This window comes from Neophocaena asiaeorientalis, unplaced genomic scaffold (assembly GCF_003031525.2).
Source record: "Neophocaena asiaeorientalis asiaeorientalis breed wild unplaced genomic scaffold, Neophocaena_asiaeorientalis_V1.1 scaffold601, whole genome shotgun sequence".
Lineage (NCBI taxonomy): Eukaryota > Metazoa > Chordata > Mammalia > Artiodactyla > Phocoenidae > Neophocaena > Neophocaena asiaeorientalis.
In genome coordinates this window covers 372,807-396,385 of record NW_020174793.1, presented here as the reverse complement: position 1 = coordinate 396,385, position 23,579 = coordinate 372,807, and the positions used below count along the sequence as shown (strand labels likewise).

Below are 23,579 nucleotides of genomic sequence, written 5' to 3'. Positions count from 1 at the left end.
CAAAGCTTACTCACAATGAAACCCATGATTTAACTATTCCTCACTGGCAGCAGGACAGCTTAGGGAGGAGCTCTTTCAGTTAGTTCTGACTCTACATTCACTCTCCTTCAAAGTCTGACTAGGTAAAGCATGGAGTAGATACTTCCGCAGATTTCCACATCTCTATGTGGGGGTGTGTGTGCATGCATGCATGTGTGTGTGTTTATGTGGAAGTGGATGTTACTGTTTTTATATTCAGTTGAACTCTGAATTTATTGATATATGTTAAGAGGAGGGGGAAGTTGGCCTGTTTTCCTACAAAATACATATGGTTTTCCTCCCCAATTTTTGACAATTTCCTTAAAATAGCAACAGAAATGTTTCATCTTATTGAACCCAGTGAAATAAATTATGTTCACAGATGAAAATATTAACAAAAGAATTAATTGGGATTGACATATATACACTGATGTGTATAAAATGGATGACTAATAAGGAAAGGAAGGAAGGAAAGAAAGAAGGAAAGAAAAGAAAGATGGAGGAAGGGAAGGAGGAAGGAAGGAAGGGAGGGAGGGAGGGAGAAGAAAGGAAGGAAGGACGAACGAACGAATGCCCTGGGGCGGGGGCTACCAAGTAGTCAAGTTTAGTTAAAGTAATTTTGTTCCTAGCAAATACTGAGCTATGTAAGAATATATACCCATTTTTGGATGATGTACGTGTAAGTTATTATATATCAGTTATACCTCAATAATACTTCAAAAATTACTTCTAATCAACCCTGGTTGGTTGGTGTTGGGGTTCTGTTTGTTTGTTTTTCCTGTAACTAGAAGTTTCAAACCTGAGCTGAATATCCATACCTGGTATATGGGTTCTATAATCTATGTATATGTTATTTATATCATTGGCCTTACCACATTACGTTTGTTTTCATGCCGTATTCTTCACTATTTGGTTGATAATGCTAACACCATCCTACCACCACCACCAGTAAATAAAGTGGCATTTTTTTCCCCTTGTTCCTTTCAAGTTCAGTTTACATGAATCCCTAGGTTAGTTACTCTTAGTCCTGGCTCAAATATGGATTTGATGAGAAGTATTTCCATAGCCTTTCAGGGGGTTGGATGTCTTCTTAGGCAACTTGTAAACATTGGCCTTCTTATTCGCATCTCTAAATTACCTTTCACTGTAAATGTGGATAGTTTGTTCTTTAGTGTCTGCTGACAGTAGAAATTCAGTTGTTAAACGCAGCAAAAAGTAAAAATCTGATAGCTTCAAACAAGCAATGTGGCAGGATTCCAAGTAGCGAGAACATGGAGATTTTGCACATAACAATTAGCTTTAACTTCATAAAACCTTGAAAAAGTGGAAACCATCAAAAGGGGTAAAATAAAAGTTGTAAAAACAATATGAAAATTATAGCCAATTTATTAAGTTATTTCAGTAATGATGTATTTGCTTTGTGCTGCAAGGTTCAAAACTAGGTACACAGAAACATGAGCATGCCTTCCCTAGGCATCAGCCTCACCCAGAGCCTATAATTTTATTCACTTTAAAATGTATTGCTTTTGGGGCTTCCTTGGTGGATAGGGCTCCGTGCTCCCAATGCAGGGGGCCTGAGTTTGATCCCTGGTCAGGGAACTAGATCCCACACGCATGCCGCAACTAAGACCCAGCACAACCAACCAACCAACCAAATAAATAAATATTTTAAAGTAAAATAAAATTTATTGCTTTTAACATCCTTATATTTTAATAGCAACATAAATTCTTCAGCGTATTTAGAAGCTCTTGTTTTATGCTCCAAAATAGTCATTCATTTATTCATTTTGTGCCCTTAAGGGACAGAGAAGAAACAATTACAATATCATGTGGTAAGTGCTAAGATCATGTTACATACATATGCTCAGGGTGTGAAAGACATATTGTCTATCTGTCTAATCCAATCCAATCCGAAGATGGAAATGGGATCATTCTGGAGAATTAACCTAGAGAAGGTAACTGTGTCTTAAATAATAAGAAAGAAAAGTGTTCTAGTCAAGAGTATATGGAAAGACATGGTACCAAGAGAAAACATTTCATATTAAAGACCTGCAGGGAGTGCACTTTGTTTTAAAGTCACTTCTCACTTTGTAAGGTGAAAATGGGGGCAAGGGGCACATCAAAGATAGAAGATAGAGAAAACAAGTAAAATGGATCCCCAGAAGCTGCTAGGAGTGTGGGTTGGCCTAGAACAGGAGACAGCGGGAGGGAATCCATTTTCTGAGACTGGAAGAAAAGTTACAAAGGTGATGAATGAAGATGGCTTTGGGGGAGCAGGAAGAGATGACAGGAGGATCCAGAAAACCACAGATTGTTCCTGATGACCTCAGTGTTCTTATTTAAATGCGAGAGAGCTTGAAAAAGGAAAAGCACTTAAGTGAACAGGGTCTTGAGAGAGTGTGCCAGATTTGGAGTAGTAATCATGAGAATGTGAGAAAAAAGTAACCAAGGACCCAAGAAAAAAACAAAAAAACAATGAGTGGTACTAAGGAGGGCCCAGCCAAGGCCAAAGACTATTAGTTTATAACAGTCTGGATAGTTGTATGATTTTTCTGTAGCATTTCTTAGCAGTCTCAGTATAGAAATGAAGCAAGCACATTTTTAATATTGATTCATGGTTGGAATTTGCTGTGTTGAAATAAAATTATGTGTGTATCAGGAATCTGAAAGGTAATCATGTGTATTTAAAATGATCAGCCCTGCATTTAAACTTGTAGGGAAGGAGAGCCAATAGATTGGAATAGTAGGAGGCAGAAGAAACTGGATGGAAAGAAAAAATACGGTTCCAGAAAGCGGGATGAGTACATGTAAGATTTCTGGGGAAGAAGTTTCTAAACCAGCTCAGGGTGTGACCGAGGAAGTTAATGACTGAAATACAGTGGTAAAGTGGTCAACATCATTGCAATTTAGAGAGCCAGGAATTTCAGCGTTAGATTACTGTATAGATTTTGTGCATGGATGTTGACAGTTCCCGGGTGATAGATGCAGTTGCAATGAAGTGAAACAATGATCATTGTCCCAAACATGAGTAAAGATTGTAGAGGTAGGTTTGGTTTTGGAATAACAAGATCTTGGCTGTGTAAGTGGGTGATTGAGGTAGGTAGGGATGAAGATCACTGGAATACAGAAATTCAAGGAACTCATGTTGAGTGAATCATCTGTGTAATGTATAAGTAATGAGATATAGTGGCATGTCTTAAAATTAATATAATATTGAAATAGTAATGAATATAAATGGTATTTTGATACATTTGCAACAACTAGAGCATGATATGAAAATGTTTTCTATTGATGAAAAGTCAAAGGTATAGTAAATACTACTGTTTGTTGCCTATATTTATAATTGAAGAAAATGCTAGATTTTAATTATAGGTTAATGAAAATAAAGATGTAAATTTTTTTCTCCATCCAAGTTCACATACCCTCTGCATTCTGTCATGATCCTCTGCTTAAGAAACCCATTTAAAGGATGGGGTATCTAGGAGGCAGAAACCTGAGTAAAAAGAAGTGGTTGTTGCATAGTCTAGAAGTGGTGGTGCAGAGCTCAGAGAATATCTCCACTGCTTCCGGACCCAGTGGTGACTGGGAGTAAGGATGCTGGAGATGGTGTGTGCCTCAGCGAGCAGGCTTGGCTCAGGAAGGCTGCAGGGGGTGAGGTATGAAGGTGTAAGAGTTGGCCAGAGTGAGGTGAACTAGCCTTGAAGCCCCAGGCAAATATAAAGCTGAGGCCTGGAATGTTTGGAAGCACGTTGAGGCAGCCCTTCTGAAATGATCAGGGTAGTAATGGCCCATAGCTTTTGCTCAGTTTCCAGGTAGAATCTTGCTGAGAAATTGTTGGATGCCCCCGAAGTCAATTCAAGATTGAAAAACCTGAAGTCAGAATGAGTTACTTGATACCAAAGTGTAAAACAATGCAGGAGGACAGTGAGGAGTGTTGGTGTCTTGGTAAATCACCAAATTTTGTTCATTTGACTTTATTTTTATTACTGGTGCCAAACATATAAAACCATATGAGGGTTGGTGAGTAAAAATAAACTGTAAGAAGAATTCTCTTTTGTAAAGATCAGACTTGCCATTCTACCCCAAAGGAGGGATTTAGGAATGTCTGCCAGAAAAGGAAAATACCAAAAGGAAGCTAAGTAGTTAAGTATATATGTTTTGGGGTTAATAAGACTAATTAAACTTTCAGTTTATATAATTTAATGTTTAATCACTTGAAATGGATAGAAGAACCTGGTCCTTCTGATTGGGAAACTCATTAACTTTTAGATGTTAATACTTCAGCTTTATACGTACAAGTTTATTACTTTAAACCTAACGATAACTTTGTTAATCAACAGATTGATTCTGTTTATTTGTGTTGATTTTTTTCTAGGAATTAGCTCTCCGTAGCCAGTTACCAACACTGGAGCAGGATGGTGGGACTCAAAATCCAGTATCTTCTCCTGGGATGTCTCAGGAATTGAGAACAATGACGACCAATAGCTCCGATCCCTTTCTTAACAGGTTGGTAAGAGTTGCTACTGGCCAACATCTGAAAAAGATCATAGTTTTAAGGTGATTCTCCTTAGTACTTGTAATAAGCTGTTTGAACATCTTTGTGGGCCAAAAACCATAGCTGTAAATGAATCTCTCCATAAATGGCTAGTACAATAAAACTTGAGGATTAAAAGCTGGCTCGTGTGAGAGGAAATGAGCTGTTCAGACTTGTAGAGGGGATACTTATTCACAGTCACGTGTTTGCTTGTGCCTATACTGTTGAAAAACAGTTACTTGCAGAATCATGAAGGAACATGTGAATGCCTTTCTATAAAAGCAAATGAACTGCATCTTAAGCCTACTTAGGGCTGCATTGTAAGGATCATTAGAAGGAATTTTCCACGTAAGTGTTCAGCCTGAGAAGTTCACTGCAGGAGCACTGTAAGGCCTCATGTTCTTAAGGGCTATAGGTCAAGGAGATAAAAGTAAGGTTGTGCCTCTTTCAAATAATGTATTAATATTAAAGAGTATTGAAAATAACATAGTTTAAGGGTGATTTTTAGTGAGTTACCACAAATCTTGGGTTTCAGGCATATTGCAAAGATGTTATTATATGTAGGGAGGGCTATGTTGAAAACTGCAAGCTGAGACAGAACATATTCTTTGCCTAGAAGGCCGTTTAAAATTAAGATTTGACTACAATTCTTTCTTCTAGATTGTCAAATATTTATGGAGTTTCAGCTTTTAAAGTAAGGAACAAATGCTTTCTGGTCTTTGCTTTTGTTTTTTTTTAACCAATTTTAAACAGTGTACTTTTTAAAACATTTAAAGGTGTGTTTGTTTAAGAAGGCTATAATGCTACCCTTTCAGTTCTCACCAATTGAATTGAAAACATCCTGATCCTAAGAAAAACAAAACACCTTGTCATACCAAAATATTTAGTACAATAGAATTTTCTGTCATTTGCTCTGTCTTAAGGTTAGTTAGTGCTGGTGCCCTAATTGGTAAGTTTGGTTTCAAAGGCCATCTAAAGGGTATTTAAGTTTGTATTTACTCTTCTGATATATGCAGTTTAAAGTTCTGCCAAAAATTGAGTATATTTATATAAGACTGTAGTTCTAAGCTTAAACTGAGGTTAATTAGGAAAGGTCATAGCCACAGAACTTTCTTTTCCACAAAGGAAATTTCAGATCAATATAATTCCAGTACCCGTCGTATTGAAAGCCTGTATTGATCCAGGGATAAAATTAGACCATTTGGAAAAAAAATGGATAGACTGCATATCCTCCTGATAGTCATTTGTGCAGATTGTTTACTAAAACTTTTGATAAGAGCTGAGCTACAGTTTAAGATTCTATTTTCTGGTAAAGATCACAGAGTGGAACATTACCCGTGTTGTTAGTCTCGGCAAAATTCCATGTCTACTCTCTGTAGTACCCCCAGGTTCTAAAACACACATCTGACTATAACATTTTTCTTTTCAGAAACTCTTGATGGTTTCCCCACTGCCCATCATTCGATTTATACATATTCCTTAAGCTCTAAACACTTGTTCCCCTAACTTGCCATGGAGTTGACTCTTAGTAGTGGTGGAACATCCCCTCATCTCCCTTTTACTCTGAGGTCTTTCAAGGCCAGCTCCCACATTCCCTTCCATGAAACCTTTCCCCTGTACGTTTCAAGCTTACTCCTCTTTGTTCTGAAAGCACTTTGCTCGCGTAGCCCTTGTATATGATTCATTAACGTATTTGTTCACCTCCCTCCCTGAAGTTGTGAGCCTCTCAGAAAGCATCAGTTGTAGATTTTTGTTGTATCCTCAGACTATTCTAATCCCTATCACGTAGTAGCAGATGCTCAGTGAATGTTTATTGAAGGGAGGTTGGGGGGCTGCAGGGAGCAGTCCCTAACCAGGGAAATGGCCTTGTGAACTCTGTCTTCAGGAGTGCCCATGTGCTTCCCCTGGGGCTTGGAAAGAACTCTGAACAACTGTGTACATTCAGCTATTCTGTAACAGAGTCTTGAGTGTCTTGATATGTGCTCCGTTCTCAGCAGTGGGAATAGGGTGATGACTAGGACCAGGCCCTTGTCCCAGATCAAGACAGGCAAAATAAAAACAAACCACATCCTGAGACCTTCTCCAAAGTAGCTGCATTGCATACAAATGGTCTCAGAGGCAAATTTGTGTTTTCTTGGATCTGTGTGAGGCTTTTGAATCTTGCCAAAATCTGACAGAAGCATTAAACTAGTGGTTGCAATATACAGAGTGAAGGGGAGGGAGAACAAGGCAAGTGCATTGAGTAATTTAGGAAAGAAATTTAGGGGACTGAGCTTTCGACCTTGTGCAACTATTAAATCTTGTTTTTAAAGCTTAGTTATTTTTTGTTTAACTTTTGTGTAAGCTAAACAGCTGTTTAAGTGTCCAAGCTGTGGAGAAAGTTAGAGTTTGCCCTGTAGTCAGAGACCATTACGAACAATTGCCTTTATTTCACACTTTGCCATAGTTTTTCTACAATTAGCAGAGCCCCCAATTCTACAGACGATGCCACCTGGTGTCTGTGTGCTACTAGGTTAGGAGAGTGTCGTATTTATGAAAGTAATAGTCTAAGGATATTTACCATACTTGTATGTCAATCTGTGATACTTTTCATTTAGCCTAAAGTAAAAACCTGTCTTGGCTCATAGTTTTCTGTTTTTCTCAAGGTATGTGCCTTGTAGTTTTTTTGTTTTTTGTTTTTAATCTTTCCGTCATCTGGAACTCTCAGGACTCCTATCTCATGCTAAGGTGTTTGTTTGCAGCTCCCCGCCTTTCCCAAACAGAAACAAGGAGATCAAGCTAGGGAGTTCAGTTCTTATCGGCAGTGACTCATGTTTTGGCCCAGTCGAAAAAGAAATTCTGGTTCTTTATTTTGGTTTGATTTTTCTGGCTTAAACTCTCTGCATGAGAGCTAGGAATTTAGCATGAATCTAGTGCAGACCTGTTTCACCACCCACCTGGAGGTTGTGTTTTGACCTATGCCTGTGACCACTGCCACTTGGGGAATTGAGACCTTGAAACAAATGAGCCATGTGGAGCCCCTAGATTCAAATGATACTAGAGAATATCTACACAGAGAATTTTCTGTCACCTAGGAAAACTGGAAATATCTTTCTTTTCCCTTATTGCCACCAAGCCCAGAACCTTAGGAAAATTTTGGCCCCCTAAAGTTGCCAGTTTCAATTAGGATTAACTTGTCTGTTTCACCTCATAGCAAAAGAGCTTTGTATGGGCCCTGAAGGAGGGTGCTTGTTTCAGATGCTGCAGGGCAAGAATTTTCACTAATCCTCTTTGAGAATCATGTTGGTACTCAGCAGGTGTTTATATTTTTACCTTGAAATCATTTCTTAAATTTTTTGTGTTGGTCTTTAACTCTCATTCTTTGTAGTGGCACCTATCACTCTCGAGATGAGAGCACAGACAGCGGACTAAGCATGAGCAGCTACAGTGTCCCTCGGACCCCAGACGACTTCTTGAACAGTGTTGATGAAATGGATACAGGTTGGTATTCTTTATTCCTCTAGCTTTCAGTGAGAAGTAGTCATTGTATTACCAGGTCTAATTAAACTGTTGAGAGCAAAGATTATTCAGAAGAAAACCAATTAAGATCCTGTAAACTTCAATTCAAATTAAGTTTGCTTTGTGGGGTTTTTTTGTTTGTTTTGTTGGCATCTTGTAATTTCAGTCTTTTCCCAGTTTTTAAATGTCATGAATATCTCAGCTCTATTTGACATGACTTATTTTATATTTTAGCATTTAAAACATTGAGTTAATTGACAGAGCAGTTGAGGACCCTATTAGAAGTCTCTGTTATATGGATTTGTATTCTTTTTTCTTTTTTTTAAATAAATTTATTTTATTTTATTTTATTTGGCTGTGTTGGATCTTTATTGCTGCTCGCGGGCTTTCTCTAGTTGCAGCGAGCGGGGGCTACTCTTCGTTGCAGTGCACAGGCTTCTGATTGTGGTGGCTTTTCTTGTTGCGGAACATGGGCTTCAGTAGCTGTGGCTCGCAGGCTCTAGAGTGCAGGCTCAGTAGTTGTGGTGCACAGGTTTAGTTGCTCCATGGCATGTGGGATCTTCCCGAGCCAGGGCTCGAACCCGTGTCCCCTGCATTGTCAGGAGGATTCTTAACCACTGCACCACCAGGGAAGCCCCTGGATTTGTGTTCTTAATTTTGGAGAAGATCTCTATATGTGATTCATATGTCTCTATATGTGATTCATTGTCTGCTTCCCTCTTTTTTGTGAGGGTCTTTGGTCCAATTTAGGTGATATGGGGCTCAGGAAGCCAGGTAGGAAAGGCTAGGTGGTGGGGCTTACCTACTTTATTGTTAGAATAGTTTCAGGGATCTTGCAGAAGCTAAGAAATACCTGTGTCACAGGGGTAATTATAGAACCCTTTTTCCTGTGGCTTACCCGGTGACCCTGGCCTTGGCAGCTATCAGAGGGCACGAATTGGCGGGGAAATGAAGCAGTTCTCCAGCTAGCTAGTTCTTTAACCGGCAGCTTCTAAAAGTGTTTGGCAAGTCTTCTGTACCTCTGCTCATCCAGTTTATGGCTTTGATGCTTCTGGGAACCCACAGCGCCCTCTCTTCATCTAAATCTTAACTCATCCATAGGAGTTGCTTCAAACCCATCTCATTCATAACACCTTTCCTGACTCCTCTGTCCCCCCATTTCTCTCTTTAACACTTAATGGTTTATATTAGTTTTTCTGAAAGCATGTTCCATTGAAGTGTTAAGGAATGTTAACATTGTCATGGACAAAAAGGTTTCTTGGCAAGGTAAGTTTGGGAAACCTAGAAGCAAAGCTAGGAAGACTTACCTATCCAAGGACTTTTTGGGAGGCTTGTTTTTACTGTTGTGAATGTGAATCTCCTAAGGGTGGAATAGTTTTGTGCAGTTCTTTGATTCTGTTCCCCAGTGTGTACTTCAGAGAAAGACAGGTCTATACCATTCATTTTTATATTTTATCTTATGGTGGTGCATACCTGGAAGAGAGTCAAGTAGTGATGCTGTTGTGTCATACTTGTTCTTTCTCTCTTGCTGTATATAATTTTTTAAGGCATTTTTTTTCAGGACCCCCTTCACTGCTCAGCACATAGTAGTAAGCAATCAAGCTTGTTCAATATCTGAACAATTTTGAAGCAAAAGGAAACTTGCGTTGTTACTTTGCTATCTGTGAGTTGTTTGACCTTAAGTAAACTGTGGGCCAGTGGAGGAGGTCGGTCAGGAATGCGTTTCTTTCCCTGTGCATTTATGTATACTCACATGATACGGCTCTGATGTTAGCTTTTCAAAAAGGACCTATTCTCTTTCTCCCTGTTCCATCTAGGTGACACTATCAACCAAAGCACCCTACCCTCACAGCAGAACCGTTTCCCAGACTATCTTGAAGCCATTCCTGGGACAAATGTGGACCTTGGAACACTGGAAGGAGATGGAATGAACATAGAAGGAGAGGAGTTGATGCCAAGTCTACAAGAAGCTTTGAGTTCTGACATCCTTAATGACATGGAATCTGTTTTGGCCGCCACCAAGCTAGATAAAGAAAGCTTTCTTACATGGTTATAGAGCCCTCAGGTAGACTGAATTCTAAATCTGTGAAGGATCTAAGGAGATATACCTGAAATTTCCAAATAAGCCGGTTGTGATCTTCTGGCTAATACAGAAAAAGATGAACAAACGTCCAGCAAGATTCTTTCATCCACTATTTTGCTCTTCCTTGTCCATTGCTGCTGTTAATATATTGCTGACCTCTTCCATGTTTGGCTCTAAAGAATCAAAAAAAACTTTTTTTGTTTCTTTTGCTATTATAACTACTGTTTGTTTTGGGGGCTGGGGGAAGTGAGCCTGTTTGGATGATGGATGCCATTCCTTTTGCCCAGTTAGACGTTCACCAGTCATTTTAACTAAATACTCAGACTTGGAAGTCAAATGCTTCACGTCACAGCATTTAGTTTGTTCAAGCAATTGTTTCTTCAGCTGCCTTTGGCCAATGGAAAAACATGACTTACTGGTCTGACAAGCCAAAAATGTTGTATCTGATATTAAGTACTTATGCTGATTTGAAGAGATAGCTGAAACCAAGGCTGAAGACTGTTTTACTTTCAGTGGGTTTTTTTTCCTCCTAGTGCTATCATTAGTCACATAGTGACGTTGATTTTATTTTAGGAGCTTATAAGGCTTGAGATAATTTCCATAGAAATATATTAATTATTGCCACATACTCTAGAATAGGTTTTGGTGGGTTTTATTGTGGTTTTTTGTTGTTGTTGTTTTTGGTTTCTTTTTTGTTTGTTTTTTGTCTTGGTTGGGGTTTTTATTGTTTTGGGGTTTCTTTTTTTTCTTTTTCTTTCTTTTTTTTTTTTTGTTGTTGTTGTTGTTTGTTGTTGTTGTTTCTCAGAACTTAGGCAAATTACCATTATAGTGAATCTGTTTATACTTGTAGCTTGGGACAGTTATTGTAGTTCCTTTGGTAAATCTACATGTCCTGGTTTTTTTCACCATCTTATTTAAATCTTGGTAATCTGCTCTCTCTATATATACCCACACACACACTTATAATGTTTATGATAGTGTGATAGCAGAATGTATCTTTTTTTTTTTTTAAGTTTTCCCTACTTTGCAATTTATTTTAAAATGGTAGCTTTGAATGTATGCATTTAGAATACATGACTAGTGGTTTATATTTCACAGGTAGTTTAAATCTGGTTGGGGCAGTCTGCAAATGTTGGTGGTAGTTTAGTGTTCTAGAAAGGGCTGTTATTATGGGTAGTGCCTAGAGGAGTCCTGTATGCCCTCTGGGCACACAATGGATATTATCTGATGAATTTGAAAGAAGCAAACAAGAAATGGCTTTATTATCCCCTGGTTAGTCCCTCAGACTAATTTTACGTCTTGATGGGAAATCACTGAGTTAGGTTCATAGTGTACATGACAGAAGTAAGCTTTATATAGTGGTTTACCTTCCTTTAGCTTTGAAAGTTTACCTTTGCCTTAGTTGTGGAAGTAAATTCTAGTACTTTAGTTCTCTTTTGTAATGAACACATTAAGGACTACATTGAAATATTACCTACAAAATCGTTCTTCTAAGACTTGCTTCTGCTTCTGTATGCTGAGAATTGACCCTGGATAGTATATAGAATACTGTAAGGTCGTAAGTTAGCTGGTAAAGTGATCAGATTAATGTATATTGGTAGTTGAATTTAGCAAAGAAATAGAGATAATCATGATTATACTTTTATTTTTACTGGAAGAGATATAACTAGAGTATGTGTCTACAGGAGTAATAATGTTTTCCAAAGAGTATTTTTAAAGGAACAAAATGAGCATGAATCAAACCTTCAGTATAAGCTATGAAGTAATACTTGGTTGTGAATTATAGTGGTATCAGCTAGCACCTCTATGATTAAGGGTCTTTCAGTGTTTCTAGAGTAAGCCCTTATTTTCAAGGGTTTATAAGACATAAAATCTCTTTTCCTGGCTAAAACTGCTATGAAAAGCCTCAGCTTAGGAAGACAAGTGTTTTTTTTCTTTCTTTCTTTCTGATTACAGAATCTAAGCATTTTGACCCTTCAATTTAGAGGAGTGCAAAAGTTGGAAGTAAGAAGTTTTATATTAAGTAATTTCAGTGCTCAAAATGCAATCACTGTGTTGTATATAATGATTCATAGGTTGATCATTCATAATAATTGACTCTAAGGCTATTATTAAGAAAACAGAAGAAAGATTAAATCTTGAATTAAGTCGGGGGGGAAATGGCCACTGTGCAGATGTATTGATATTTTTGGAGGAATAATGAAATTCTGCCTAGAATGCATAATTGAGTTTATGGATGGATGATACAGCATGTTGGCTTTTTTATGTGCAGAAGATCAAAGCTACTTGGAAGGAGTGCTTACAATTTGCCATTAAGCCACAAATTAAGATCGCATTTTATATATCAGCAGAGTAGCTTTAGATTAGGGGAGAGGGTGGGAAGGTGGGAGGGGAGTTGTGAAGACTTAGTGGGACCTTGATAGAGAACTTGATAAGCTTCTTTTTCTTCAATAAAGACTTGTCTTGCATCTTGCTGTCATTAAAGTCAGTTGTTCCTAAAATTTTAATCACTCAAGTACACCCACAAAACAAAAATATGGAGTTCTTCATTTCCTCTCACCTTTAATTTACCCAGTTATACCTCAGTGTTGAAGCAGCACCGTGGTACCTAACAGACTTGGTGCTTTGATCTTATCGTACCCTCTGTACTCATCTGAAGGAGACCTAAGCCTTTCTCTTTCTGTGTTTGAATCACAGCCTTGACGTGCTCTTCCTTGTTTTATGTCCTTATTCCTAATGTAACGTGTTTAACTGCTTCTTGGTTGTATTGGGTGGCATTGGGATAAGATTTTAACTGGGTATTCTTGAATTGCTTTTACAATAAACCAATTTTATAATCTTTAAATTTATCAGCTTTTTACAGTCGTGTTCTTTTTAGTTAGTGCTTCTTAGATCTACTTATGGTTGATGGAGCACATTGATTTGGAGTTTCAGATTTTCCAGAGCACTATTTGTTATAATTACTATTTTCTAAATATAGTGCCTTTTTTAAAAAAGGAAAAAATATACAATATACAAACGATGTTGCTGTTTTAAGTATTCATACTAAATAGATGCATTCTATATGGAACCTTGGCAGAAACACTGAAAAACTACTTAATTGTGTAATTCATACCAATCAGTGTTGAAATTCAAACAGTGCAAAAGTGGGAGGCAATATCAAGTGATTTACAATTTCAGAGCTTCTGCCCATCTGAGAAAGAATGCTCGGATCAATTTTATCTTCCATAAGCACGGTTTTAAAAGAGTTGTGGGTGTGCCTATCTTAACAATTGTTTTCTGTATCTTGAAAAAGTATTCTCCACATTTTAAATGTTTTATATTAGAGAATTCTTTAATGCACACTTGTCAAATATATATATATAGTACCAATGTTACCTTTTTATTTTTTGTTTTAGATGTTAAGAGCATGCTCATATGTTAGGTACTTACATAAATTGTTACATTATTTTTTCTTACTGTAATACCTTTTTGTTTATATGGTTCAAATATATTCTTTCTTTAAACTGTTCTTTGTTGTTTTTAACGATTAATATATTTAAAACTTTTTTGGCTTCTTAATGGTCTTCCAATAGAACAAGTATTAGTAATAAAAGGTGATAACAGTGGTAACTGGTAGACAGATTAAACTTAAGGTTGGTTTGGCATTTGGAACTTTTGTAGTATGGATATAATTCTTTGAGCTTTATGTTCTGTACTCTTCCTGTAGACCATCCTCATCAATAATAGTGTGTGTGTGTAAGCTGAATTGTATCAGCTTCATTCTTAAATGATTTTACTTCATGTAACAGCACAGAAGAAACTGCGGTTTCTTTCAAAATAGCCTTTGGTTTTATTTCTCCAAAATATTCTCTTAATGATCTCCAAAATATAATACTTATATTCGTGAAAATTATCAGTTATTATTTTATAAATAAAAACACAAATTTAAATGGTAGGTCCTAAACTTTGAATAAGAGGTAGATTTGATTGTCTTTGAAAATGGTTTACTTCTGTGTTTGTGTATATAATATCTTCAATTATTGACACATCATTTTTGGTGAGGCAAATCTGAAAACAGTGTTTTATTATGTATAATTTCTTTATGATAGTAGAACACTAACTTTGTGGAGCTTGAAATTTATCGTTCCCCTTGTGCAAAATGTAGTGGTTGTAGATTTTAGCTCAAAACCATACCTTGTATCTATAGACATTGCACCTCTTACTAGGGAGTTGCTCTAAGAAGTGGTGTGCTTTATGTTGGATGACTTGAAGTCATTCTGGAGCCTGTGAACCAGAATTGTACAACCTTTTAGGTAACTGATTTTGTCAGTCTGCGTCAGTAAAATACTCAGGAGAAATAGCCTCTAGAGAGAACAAGGACTGGTAACAAAAGGAAACATTGGTGATAACTGCAGGGGGTGGTCAGCAGACCAGTGAGTTACATTTAATCTCCCTTGATTTCCATCTTGTCAGCTGAGGTTGTAAAAGAAGAGCAGCCCTAAGGACACCCATCACATTTTCTTACCTCCTGTAATGGCAACTAGACCATCCCTGGTCCTGGCAACTGTCAATTATATTGAAAATCTGGCTTTATTTGGTATTTATGGGTAAATTCACATACTGCTTTCTCCTGGGCTTCAGGGTTGCATGTGCACTAGTGCTTCTGGAATCAACCATGTCTTTGGCAGGGTGTCTCCATGTTGTCCCTATCCTGCTTTAAACTGTTGGCATTTAATTGCTTTATTTAAGTAATCCTGAAAAACTTGATAAACAGTCTTCTTCAATTAAAAATTTACTGAATTAGATATCAGATGAGAATTCTGTAACATTTAGTACTACAGTTTTTCCGAATCAAACATGGAATCTTTTTTCCAATATTTGGATACAAAAAGCTCTGATATAAGTAAAATTAATATTTTTCTAACCATAAACATAGCCTTAAGCTGGCAAACTTAATACTACCACAAATGAAAACAGTTGCAGAATCAAGACAGTAGCAAACAAGATGATATTGAAAAGATACTCTGAATTTTTTAATCTGTCATATTTTAACCAAAAACAAAATTCCTGAACTAGGTGACTTGACATCTAAGCTGTGAGGACCCTGTTAGAAGTTCGAAACAAAACTGGATCTGTGTGTGTGCTATTTGGAGATAATCTGAGCAAAGAGTCTAATTATGTAAAATTCCTAAACAGCTAACCTGGCACTTGGAATTTTTTTTTTTAAGTGAAACTATTAAATACTAGAGTTACTGTAACTTTGTGAAGTTGATACTGGTTTATATGCAAAGTAAATGAATGGACAGTGCTTAATTCTTACTAAAGGAAACCTCTCTAAGAAACAACTGGGAAACTGTGTACAGGCTAACCATACTCATGGGGCCTCTTCCCTATCCCTTGCCCCACTGCAGACGGGACTGTGCCTTCCACACAGAGGTAATCCTAGAAAGATTGCCACAACAATGGCAATGCTCTAATAGGTTATTAAGTCTTCTGTCCATTTTTAAGAATCATGTATACATCAATTCTGCAAACACACTACCAGGTAATATTCTAGTCTTGAGCAATAAATGGTATGGTAACTTCCTCAAGTTGCTCACAAAATTAGAAGAGATAAGACTGCTAAGTGCTGAAGAGTAGTTCACACAATGTACCATGAGAGTATTGTCTAGGGAAAGATTACTTCCTCCTGGGACTACGCTCTTATGGTAGACACAAATCCCTGCTGTCATGGAGTTTACCACACTCCATGGCCAGGACCAGATGATAATAGTATGTATTGAGTGCTCACTGTAGGCCAAGCACTTTCCATGTATTAACTCATTTAATCCTAGCAACAACCCAGTGAGGTAGGTCCTATCCTAGTTCTGCAGATAAGAAAACTAGCATAGAGTTCCCACACCTTTGAGTAGAGGATTTGGGCAGTCTGGCTCCAAAACCTGACCTCTTACCACCATGTGCTGTGTATGGCTTGAGTTCCTGGGTGAAAATTTTTAATATTCAATGAACAATGGAAGCCTTTGAAGGTCTTACGGTACCATGAAAAATTATTTAAAGTACAGGCTATCCAATCATAATTTAAGGACATTATGATTGAACTTATCCAAAGGGTAACAAAATGGGCTGAACACAAGAGAGGAAAAAATACAGATACCTGCATATACAGTCCCAGAGATTAACAGTGAACTCAGGGTACCTTTGGTCCACTCCCATAATACTATGGGTCAGTTTTTTTCTACATGGCAAATGGAAGACAGGAGGGGAAGTCATTTCAAAGGCAACTGAATTAGTTTCTCCAATGGTATAATCAGACTTTGCTCAGACAGTGAAGTACTGTAGATGGTAATAATTCTATTTATCACACAGAGATAGAAATTAGGAAATCTGGTGTCTGAGCAGATTCCTAACTTGTGAAACTTACCTCAAGCAAAGAAAAACTATGGAAAATCTAACCTCATGAGTCCACCAAGAGTAGCTACTCATAGGCTAAAAGGCCATGACCCCATTGTGGCAGGGGGAGGGGGGTGGGTCTTTGAACAGAAATGGACCAACTAAAAGGCCTGAAGAAAACTGAAGTCACAGACTTACTGTCAACAAGAGGCAGTAGTGCTTCCATATGTGCTAAAGCAAAAATCCAGTCAAAACTTCAGCACTGCCCATGAGTTGAGATACGATGTCGGCACTTCAGTGACGGCATAAGCATCTCAGCTGGTGTGCAGCAATCACAAGCCAGTATGAGCAGAGATGACACTTGAAAAGTATCTTAAAGTACTACCTCAGTTTAACCTTATTTCTGTGTGGCTCCCTGAAGACTCGTGGCAATAGACGAGTGCAGCTGTGCCACCAGAGAACAGGTGATGGGGTGATAGGTGGTTCCAGAAGCTCTCAAAGGTGGCTGCCTATAAGAGGAGTCACAAGACCTCGGTGGCTTGGTGTTGATGAGTTCCTAGTACCCTTCACAGTTCACTCCTCCAGAGAGGGATAAGTCCTGAAGGAATTGTCTCCGGCCTTTCCATTCAAGAGAAGACTGAATCGTGTCCAGGAAAAAGATAAATGAATTTGTAGAGTAAAACAAATGCCAGAGAGTAAGCAACCCACATAGGAGAAACTATTCAGCCAATGTATAGAGAGGGCACCTGCTAGGTGATGAACAGGGCAGCATCCCTGCACTCATGGAGCTGACCATCTCAAGGGAGAGGCCGACATGAATTTCACAGTTATCTAACTGATTGTGATCGTGGTTAACCCATAAAGATTTGGGGAGCCATGAGAGATGTGTTGGCTAAATGGAGATAAAAAATAGGTTGCTGCTCTGTTAATCCTGTTTTGTCATGAAGAACAACTGATTTAGGTGATGAATTTAATGGGCAACTCTAGAGTGTGTTTGATCTCATTAAACTCTAACATGACACCCAGGAAACTCCACAAATAAGCTCAATCCACAACCCCTTTAAAATCAAGAGCAAAACCGAAAGAAACCCAAACTAACATACAACAGTTCCAAATGCACAACATGGATCTAAAAGATTTGTCACTTCACAGTTTTTAAGTTCAGGTCAAATCCCGTTAGAACATATCTGTACATAGTTAAAATTAAAATCCCTGGTCCTACCCAAAGCCTCTCATTCAGAATTTTAAGTACAACAAGAGAATGTTGGCAATTCTGTTATTTCATCCCTAACAGGAATTGACCTCATTTCTCCAATTGGCTTTGCGTATTTTAAAATTGACCAGAATGCCATGTGTGTTTGATTAGCACTTCACACCTTGTTTACAGTGTATTGCGTTTGTGGGGGGTGGGAGGACTGTTGTTGGCATCTGTCCAGCTATTCATGATGAGGCCGCCAGGCTGAGAAACCTCCCTTTATCGGGACAAGTAGGGCAAAGGCCAAGCTGACTGAGTAAAACATCAAATGGTCCTGTTTTTCCCTTTTTCTTTTTTAAAGAAATGCCCTAAAGCCTGAGCTGGACTCCTAGAGCTCTCTTTATTCCCCAGAACCAGCATCTAGGAAAGAAGAGACTTATTTATGGTACTGCCCTTTCCCCTTGGCCACAGCAGAGTGTTTTTCCTTTGGGCTAAAGGTGTAAATGGCAACTGGTTTCCAAGACTATTCAACTCACATGGCTGCTGAACTAGTCAGGACTGATACGAACAACTTCCCTTGCACCACCCCAGGCGTGGGGAGGCCTCGTGGGGCATTGGTGGGGAGAGAGCCTTGCCTGGGCAAGGGGGCAGGGTAGCCGGGAGTGAGGTCAACACAGTCATGACTGGGGAGCCTGATCCATCAGACTCACAGAGGCAGACAAGATGGTATAAGACAGGGTTCATCCAGGTTTCAAAATCAGAGAATGGAGGAACTTGGGAGAGAAGAACAAGGCCCAGAAGTTCGGAGAAACTTGCTCAAAGCCATACAGCTAATAAGTGGCAGAGCCAGGAACAGAACCTTAGACTTTTGACTCCCAATGAATTTATCCTGTTAACTACATTGGTAAAAATCACATAGAGTCAAAATTACCCTCAAAAACTCCTTAAATTGCCCATATATAGGACAACAAGATGCTCATTTGGAAAGCAGGCACTCAGGACTACGACCGAGGGAAGGAAAAGCCAGCCCAGATCACCAGTTGCATGATTAGCACCTATTTTTATAGAGTGGAAGGGTCCATGGAATCACCCAGCCTTCTAAAACATTATTTTTTTCGTGCTCTCTTCTCTGTCTTCAGAATATATAGTTTGTGTGAGTTCAGTGCATGGTAAGGTGCCCACTGTGCCTCAGGAACCCTACTGGCCAGTGAGGAGTTACTGCTACTGCTACTGCCAGTGTTACTGCTGATAATAATAATAATATAACCAAGCTATTAAGAGCTGAGTATATGCCAGCACTATTCTAAGAGATTTATTAACTCCTCTAATACCATTGATGAATAAGCAAGTGCCCGCTTTCAAAGAACTCATTGTTTAGGGAAGTGGTTGAATATTAGAATCCCTTGGGGAGCTTTGAGAACACCCTAATGTGTGGGCTCTAGCTCCAGAGATTGTGCTTTAATCGGATAGGGGGATAGCCTGAGCACCAGGATTTTTTGAAGCTCTCCAGAAAATTCTAATGTGCAGCCACGATTGAGAACCACTGAGCCAAGGTAAAGCACACAGATGTGTAAACCTGCAGTGACAGGTGAGTGTGCCACAGTCTGGGTCATCCCTGTGTGCTAAGAGAGCCCATAGGTGGAACACCTGACCCAGATACCGAGAGTCAGGAAGAGATTCCCAGAGGAAGTGAAATGTGAGAGAGCATCACTCCAGGCCTATCTCACCAAGGTGTGTCCAAGGGGAGTCTGTTCGCATCATGCTGCTTTCACTCACAGCTACCCAGTTGGCCCTGTCCCAGATGGAACCTTTTAGTTTTAAAGAGCCTGAGCCGGTTAAGGTCAAACCAGCACTTGTGAGGGTAAGAGGTCCCCCCACAAAGCCAGGTGCTGGCTTTCACACCGACGGGAGGTGCCCATCTTCTGCCAGTGTTTGTCAGCCGCAGAGCCTCTGTGCCCAGGAGCGACTGAACAGGACTGGGCATCTGGCTTGTTTGAGGAGCTTCCCTTCTTGGCGTAACCCGAGTTGGGGTCTTGACCACAGAACTCCCGATTAATATTACAGCCGCACTATAAATGAGATGGATTTTATGTGCTAATTTAGGGACTGAGAACCATTCATAACATTGCTTTTGATGGGTAAACATTCGAGCTCCAAACAATCAACGGGCAAAGAATTCTTAGAATGTGTTCTAGCTACGGAAATTGAGTCTGTATGGTATACATTACATTCCGAGATATTAATCAGAACTGATAAAGTGGGTATAAGATGTAAAATATTGTATTTTATTTTACTTTTTGGTCCCACCGCGAGGCTTGCGGGATCTTCATTCCCCGACCAGGGTTTGAACCCAGGCCCTCAGCGGTGAAAGCACAGAGTCCTAACCACTGGACCACCAGGGAATTCCCAAAATATTGTATTTAAAAATCCACATTTGGCCTAACTGCATCAATGTGCCATACACCAAATTGTTTAACACGTAGAACAAAACGGGAGGCTGGTTAAAAATTTACTTGAAAACATTTTGCAAATTGACTAAAACTTTAAAATTTTCATACTTTCTGTTGATACATTTTGAATATTTTGAAAGCAAGTTATACACAAATGACAATGGATGAAATGAAACCTCCTGGCCTTACTGTAAGTGACCTTCAGTCCTGGAGGTGAGAGACATGGGACGTGCAGATCTTCTCCGAGGCAGTGGTGTGTGTGAGCAGGCCGTTCACCTGCATCACCGCAGGGAACTCAGCAGCCCAGGGGCCCAGGGGACAAAGACGAGTGATGGGAGATCCGATTTGAAGTTGTCTAACAAGATTACCAGTAGTTTCTGCTTCTAGCACCTTATCCCAAGAAAAGAATTGAAGATGTGTGTAAAGATTTAGCAAAACAAGAGCAAAAACTCCGGGAATAATTTAGTTTTCCAAAATGGGAGATTTGTAATTACAAATTTGTGATTACGGAATTAATTATGTAATATCCATAAAATAAAATACTATGCAACCATCAGGAATGATGTTAAAGAAGCATATTGATTGACATGAAAAGATGTTTATAATATTGAATACTCTTTGACGAAAAGACAGGGTACAAAATTATATTCCTAGGACCAACCTCATGACTAACACAAAGCAGTATTGAGTAGCGAAACAATAATATTAAACATTTATATCCATTTTTGTTAAAAAAAAAAGCTAAATGCATTTTTAAAAGAGAATTATAGACATTAAAGTATTTACAGAGATTATCTCTGAGTGGTAGGATTATATGTCATTTTTATTCCTTTTTATTTAGCTCTATTTGCTAATTTTTCTACAATGAGTGTGTATTACTTTTGTTAAGTTAAAAAATAAAAATAAAAAAGCTTCAGACTTGTGACTTATACATCTCTATGTCTGTCTTTGAGTAGATGATATTCCTTCAGGGGATTTATATTTCTGAAGACCTTGTAAAGTGATGCATCTCCAATCTGAAACTTTGCTCATCACTTGCTTTAAATAAGTACAGTTACTACATGTGATTTATATCTCATAAAGCCGTTTTTAAAATGTTACCTCTAGATTTTTAGGGTACAAATTCTGTATGATACTGTAATGGTGCATACATGACACTGCACTTCACTTGTCAAAACCCATATAACTTTACAACACGAAGAGTTATCCTTAAAGTATGCAAATATTTAGAAGATCGTTTAGGAGGTAAGGGATGCCGGGATGGAATACAGAAAGTAACAAAGAATCTAAAAGTGTTACAAGTCTATGAAACAACCTCACTGAAAGGAATGGGGAAAATGTTGCTGACCTATGTAACCGTGGAAATGAAGGGAGTCTGTAAGACTAAAGGAAAAAGTAACTGCACACAAAACTTGTAGTCTGATTGATAAAGTTGTTTCCCACAGTGGTACGTGTTAACAATTCTGATACCACCATGAATGTCTGCTGAAACTAAATCATTAACTAAATTGATGAGGGACCGTGAGACCCAGGTTTCTCACTGTTAGAGCAGGGGTTACAGAGAAGCAAGGGGAGGAGGCTAAAGTGATCCACGTGGTAATGGGTTAGAATTGGAGACACTGGTATGAACTCATGTTTAATTTAATTTAGACACAAGTGATTATGTATTAAAATATTTATAGATATGTGTATATACATGGGTGAGTATACACACATGTATTTCCTTGCTCTGTCAGCTAAGAGGGGTTTTAAGCCCTCTTAAGCAACAGCAACAAATATTCTTAATCCCCCTCACCTTACTTACACAAATAGTAGCATATTATACACACTGCTCTGCACCTTGCTTTTTCACTTAATATATCCTACATATCTCCTATATCAATATATAAAACTCACAATTTTTTTCACAGCTGCACAGAATTGGGTTGTGTGGATATAATGTAACAGCTTCCTATCAGTAACATGTATTATTTCCAATCTTTTGCCATTTCAAATAATGCTGCAATAAATCCCCTCATACATGCATCATTTTGTACATACACAAGTATATCTATAGGTTAGAGTCCTAGAAGTGAGAATGCTGAATTAAAGGAAAGTGTACAAGCATTTGTAATTTGATGAATGAATACAAACAAATTTTAGAGCTTAGAGGTTGTTCCATTTTCATACTCCCGCCAGTAAATTGTAAGAGTGCCAGTTCTACCTGACCAACAGAGTGCGATGTGCTGCCAATTCAACCGGTAAGCAATGATACCTCTGCACGTTTAATTTGCATGTCACTTATTATAAGTCAAACTGAGCATCTTTCATAAATTTAAGGCTCATTTGTATCTCTTTTAATTTTCCATTCAGGTCATTTTCCCATTTTATTCTTGAGTTGCTGGATTTTTTTCTCATGAATACGAAACAGTTCTTTGTGGGAAATTTGTTCTCAATCTGTGATACAAGATGTAGAAACGTTTCCCAGTTTGTCCCTAGTCTTTTGACTTTGCTTAAGACATTATGTTGGCTGGGAATTCCCTAAGATGGCGGAAGACTAAGACGCGGAGATCAGCTTCCTCCCCACATATACATAAGAAATACATCTACATGTGGAACAACTCCTACAGAACACCCACTGAACGCTGGCAGAAGACCTCAGACCTCCCAAAAGGCAAGAAACTCCCCAGGTACCTGGGTAGGGCAAAAGAAAAAAGAATAAACAGAGACAAAAGAATAGGGATGGACCCTGCACCAGTGGGAGGGAGCTGTGAAGGTGGAAAGGTTTCCACACACTAGGAAGCCCCTTCGCGGGCGGAGACTGTGGGTGGCGGAGGGGGGAAGCTTTGGAGCCACGGAAAAGAGCGCAGCAACAGGGGTGTGGAGGGCAAAGCGGGGAGATTCCCGCACAGAGGATCGGTGCCGACCGGCACTCACCAGCCCGAGAGGCTTGTCTGCGCACCCGCCGGGGCGGGCGGGGCTGGGAGCTGAGGCTTGGGCTTCGGTCAGAGCACAGGGGGAGGACTGGGGTAGGCATGAACACAGCCTGAAGGGGTTAGTGCACCACCGCTAGCCGGGAGAGAGTCCGGGGAAAAGTCTAGACCTGCGGAAGAGGCAAGAGACTTATTCTTCCCTCTTTGTTTCCTGGTGCGTGAGGAGAGGGGATTAAGAGCACTGCTTAAAGGAGTGCCAGAGACGGGAACGAGCCGTGGCTAAACGTGCAGACCCCAGAGACGGGCATGAGGCACTAAAGCTGCTGCTGCCGCCACCAAGAAACCTGTGTGCGAGCACAGGTCACTATCCATACCCCGCTTCCGGGGAGCCTGTGCAGCCCACCACTGCCAGGGTCCCGGGATCCACGGACAACTTACCCGGGAGAACGCACGGCACGCCTCAGGCTGGTGCAATGTCACGCCGGCCTCTGCCGCCGCAGGCCCGCCCCGCATCCAT

At 39.2% G+C, this 23,579-nt stretch overlaps 1 protein-coding gene across 1 annotated transcript in view; it reads left to right on the top strand.

Moving 5' to 3' along the window:
- YAP1 (Yes1 associated transcriptional regulator) overlaps window positions 1-10,845 on the top strand; it is a 104,483-nt gene extending 93,638 nt beyond the window's left edge. Inside the window, exons 6-8 of the mRNA XM_024760358.1 lie at window positions 4,394-4,524; window positions 7,920-8,032; window positions 9,868-10,845. Of these exons, the coding sequence (XP_024616126.1) occupies window positions 4,394-4,524; window positions 7,920-8,032; window positions 9,868-10,106 (483 nt within the window). The 3' untranslated portion in view covers window positions 10,107-10,845. The remainder of the gene's footprint in view (window positions 1-4,393; window positions 4,525-7,919; window positions 8,033-9,867) is intronic.
- The last annotated feature ends 12,734 nt before the right edge of the window (window positions 10,846-23,579 follow it).